At 40.4% G+C, this 4408-nt stretch overlaps 1 protein-coding gene across 1 annotated transcript; it reads right to left on the bottom strand.

Annotated features, from left to right (window-relative positions):
* Nucleotides 1-2505: 2505 nt before the first annotated feature.
* On the bottom strand, nucleotides 2506-3783 carry LOC105504420 (neutrophil defensin 4-like). Its single transcript, XM_011931849.1, has 2 exons — nucleotides 3576-3783; nucleotides 2506-2609 (listed from the first exon to the last, which is right to left on the bottom strand). The coding sequence occupies exons 1-2, from the start codon at nucleotides 3745-3747 to the stop codon at nucleotides 2506-2508; spliced, it is 276 nt and encodes a 91-aa protein (XP_011787239.1). The 5' UTR covers nucleotides 3748-3783.
* Between the last annotated feature and the right edge of the window lie 625 nt (nucleotides 3784-4408).

The raw sequence follows: 4408 nt of genomic DNA, 5'->3' as shown, positions 1-4408 counted from the left end.
AATCACTTTAGCCTGGGAGGTGGAGGTTGCAGTGAGCCTAGATCATGCCACTGCGCTGCAGCCTCGGTGACAGAGGAAGACTCCATCTCAAACAAAACAAGACAAAACAAAACACCCAAGAAACAAAAAGCAGAACACATCAAAAAGAAAGGGCAGAGACCAAACAACCGGTCAATTTTGGCTGTGAGTAAAGCAGTTAAATAGAGGAGCATCACGGTGACTTTTAGTCAACCAGGTGAGACTTGGAAAATGCTTCCCTTTCACCCTACACGCCAAACTGGCCTAAGTTCACAGACTTTGTAGAGTGACTTTATCTTCCCAAAAGATGTACTTGTATTTGGCATCTGAGGTCTCTCCACGACCCGTTCTGGTTCCTGCTGCCAGAGAGCCTCGCCTCTTGGGTGGTACATGAGAATGCTCTCCCTCCTCTACCGTGCTGTCTTGCTGGCCCTCCAGTTCCAGGACCAGGTGTGACAGCAACAGTGGAAGAGAGTCCTGCTCAGAAGGGTTGCTGAGGCAGAGAATCAGCCCCTACCACCTATCTCCCTGTAAAGTGGAGAGCTCTCACTAAGGACCATCAGATGAGGAATGGCAGCACCAGCTTGCACTAGCTTGGTAGGTTCTTTAGTATTGGAAGGAATTTTGTGCACAGAGAAAATTCTCATCACTATTCACACTAAGTTTAAACCAGTTCTTGAGTATTAGATATTGATACAAAGGTGATTATTTAAATTCCCTTCATCTACATTGATGTTATACATTTAGTATGCCTGGTTGTTTTTAAACACATCTGACACCTTAAAGAATAGATAAGCGTATTCCTGAACGATGATCACAAACTTATTCATTCATTATACCAAAAGTGATATAGAAGGGTCCATATCATGGATTTGATATCTTTTCTTATTTATTTTAATTTTACTCCTTCCTATGATTTTCTTGATCTTCCGAGACCCCAGATGACTAAACGAGGTTGCAAGTCTAGGGTCAAACAGCTGACCCTTGATCAGGAAACAGTGCTTTGTACGTGTCTAAGATGAATCGAAGTCAGACTACTTGTTATTTATTATCAGCTTGATACTTTTTGTTGTTGTTGTAATAAAAATGTTTGTTTGTTTTTTTTTTTTTGTCATGTCATGGCACTGTCCAAGCCCTGTCTTTTATATAAATTTTAATTCTAGAAACTTGCCCTTCTCACATATATGTTATTCTTAAGTTTTTGAACAACTGTATGACCAATTGTCTTATCATTACAATTATTGACTTGGTCATTGGCATAATTAAAAATGCATTAACATATATTTTCTCAGTAGCATTTTATTAAAATGAGTATAGCTTCATTATAATTAATATAATTCATGTGTTTGAAGGGATGGAGAGTTGAGACCAACTCCTTCATTAAACATTGGTCTAATTAACCTTTTCGTGACCAGTAAGGGACCATTTGTCTCATTGGTTATTGGGCCTCAACCTCTATGGTCACCAGCTTCTGAGCTCTTCTTCTATCTGGTTATTAATTGAATCACTGATGCTCATCAGTCTTTCCTGTTTTTGGCACAGTTTTAACTTTTTCCTTGTTAAACTTTATTTTTTTCTATCTTGTTGATACAGTTATATATCACTTACCAAAAAAGAGTGAAATAAAGCTTAATGTATAACATATATATTTAACACATCTGCTTAAAATTTCAAATGTTATGTATAGCAATGCTTTCCCACTTTTTAAAATTAAAGGACAAGTAAACATAACGCATCAGATCTATCTTTCCTTTGAGCCAACAACCACTTTTTGCCTCTCATTGTAAAGTTCTATTGTTTGAGAATCAGTAGGAATGCACTGAACTTTTAAGTTTCAAACTATTCCAATTAACACTTATATCCTGTCAGGCATGGTGGCTCAAGCATGAAATCCTAGCACTTTGGGAGGCTGAGGAGGGCGGATCACTTAAGCTCCAGAGTTCAAGACAAATCTGGGCAACATGGTGAAACCCTGTCTCTCTAAACAGTACAAACCATTAGCAGGGTGTGGTGGCACATGCCTGTAGTCCCAGCTACTCAAGAAGCTGAGGTGGGAGGATCATTTGAGCACAGGAGGTTAAGGCTACAGTAAGCAGAGATTGTACCACTGTACTCCAGCTTGGGTGGCTAAGTGAGACACTGTCTCAAACAACAACAACAACAAACCCAATTTATTCATTTTCGCTATTTTGTTATTGCTCTATGACGCTCAAATTGTGCATCATTGGAATGGAAGGAACAATTAATTTAATGTAGATCAGAATCCTCTATAGAAAGGAACCATACAATCCATCATATAAAAAAGCAAAAGGGAAAAAAAGGAAAAAGAAAAGAAAATTTAAAAAGTCAAACACACTAAATTTAATGCTTGAATTTTATTTTGGAGAGAAAAATTTAGAAAGACACAAGGTACACAGGGTGAAATGTTTTTCTTTCTTCAGGACCTTGGATTGAATCTTGCACAGCTTTGGTTTCTATCTAGGAAGCTCAGCGACAGCAGATTGGGAAGCTCTGGCCACCGATGATGCACTTCCCGGAGGGCCTCAAACAACCGGCGGGTCGGCAATGGCAGACGGCTCTTGCCCCAGAACCTGTGGAAAGAAGAGAGGGTCAGGCACAGGGAGGGAGGTGGGAAAAGGACAGGCAGAGCCAGACTAACTGAGATAGTCTAAACAAGAGACACTGTATCAGTCATGTTAGGATGGAGAAAATTCATGTCTTTGTCATAAATGACCAGAAATCGTACTAGCTATGTGTTTCTCATGCAAGATCATAGCTCTTTCCCCATCTGAATCTCTTAAGGACATGTTTATTACCTGCTCCCTGGTAAAACAATATACCTCTCAACCCCAGGGTTACCTACTCTTCATTCTGGTTAGTCGATACCCCTAATCTTGACCTCCATGTATGATCTCCATGTCCTAACAAGACTCCCTAATGCAACTGGATCAGTTTCTGAGATGCTGCATTGTGCATGCGCATGTCATGGACTCAAATACTTTGGTGCTCAAGGAGTCTTTGAAGACCTTCCAAATTCAAATTCTTCATTCCCTCTCTCTTTCTTTTTTCTTAAACATTTTACTTATTTCCTTATTTTAATTGACAAATAATAATTGTGTATATGTATAAGACACAATATGATGTTTGGACCTAAGTATGTATTGTAGAAGGATTTAATCAAGCCCATTAGCCTACATTGAAACACACCCATAGGTACCTCTCTAGGTTCTAAAAGCTTTACCAATGGACAAAGTAAAATATTCTCTCTATAACTAAGTCTACCCATTCAGACCTACAAATAATTAGTCAGTGTAGCTCTTTCTATCTTAAAAGTAGCAAATTTCACAGAAATATCTTGAAACTGAAAGTCTTAGAAGAAAGAAAATCTTTTAGATGTGTTCGGTTCTCATTGATTAACTTAGAGATGAGAAAATCAAGTCCAGGAAGATTAAGTAAAGTCACTCAAGTGCAGTAGACTTTTCCACACTTGACGCCAGAGCCTGTCTCCAATTCTTTTGTTCTAGATTTTGCAGATCTGCAAGATTGATGTCTCCTACCTGAGGCTCTAAGAGTTGAGAGTCCATTTTCTTCAAAGGAGACAGCAAGGTCCTGGTCTTCTTCCCCAGGCTGCTCCTGGGTTGCAGTGTCATCAGCTGTTTCCTGGAGTGATTCAGCCTGGGCCTGCAGGGCCACCAGGAGAATGGCAGCAAGGATGGCGAGGGACCTCATGGCTGGGGTCACCTGGAGGAGGGAGAGCAGGTGTGGATGTGTGGAGAGTGAGGAGTGAGCCTGGATTTATAGCTGTGCTGGGAGAAGGCCTGAGACAGAGGCTACAGTGAGAGGAGGTGGGCATGTGATTGGGAGGGAAGGGCTGCCTTTGCAGTGAAGATCCCTTTGATGCTCCTCTTTCTCCCAGCTTTCATCACAGAGTGAGTCTGTATGCTTAATGCCTCTTCTTGATCCAAGCTGTTAATGATGATAAGGACATTACTATCCTGTTTCCCATCTGCTTGAGTATTTACTTTTATATATTCAGACAAGAAAAACAACAGTGCTTTCATTCAATAAATTTGGGGATCAAATGCCTCTTGTTTTCCGAAGATGGTCCCTGGTACTCTCTGGATGACTCTCTGGGGTCAGACCTGGGTCCGAGTGGAGTAGAGAGTTAATCCATTGCAGGATTCAGGGATATTACTAACCTCATGTAGGAGGCTTTTGAGATCTTGAGGTGAGTAGTGTCCTGCCAGGGCCAGTGTGGCCAGGACAATGACCTTATCAGCTATAGGGGAAATGAGTTCAGTAGAATAGTAGGCCAAGTTTATCAGATGAAAATCAAAATTCAGATTTAGTTGAAGAAGTTGGTGTGATCTGAATGCATCATATACAATGT

Source organism: Colobus angolensis, unplaced genomic scaffold, assembly GCF_000951035.1.
Source record: "Colobus angolensis palliatus isolate OR3802 unplaced genomic scaffold, Cang.pa_1.0 Scaffold913, whole genome shotgun sequence".
Classification (NCBI taxonomy): domain Eukaryota; kingdom Metazoa; phylum Chordata; class Mammalia; order Primates; family Cercopithecidae; genus Colobus; species Colobus angolensis.
Note: the sequence above shows the minus strand (reverse complement) of the source record. Positions and strands in the feature narration are given on the sequence as shown.

What these genes read in the sequence shown, in the direction of transcription:
- LOC105504420 (XM_011931849.1), bottom strand. Translation starts at nt 3,747, where the DNA reads ATGAGGTCCCTCGCCATCCTTGCTGCCATTCTCCTGGTGGCCCTGCAG. An exon ending in CTCAACTCTTAGAGCCTCAG is followed by an intron (nt 2,610 to 3,575) that starts GTAGGAGACATC and finishes TTCTTTCCACAG; the next exon opens with GTTCTGGGGCAAGAGCCGTC.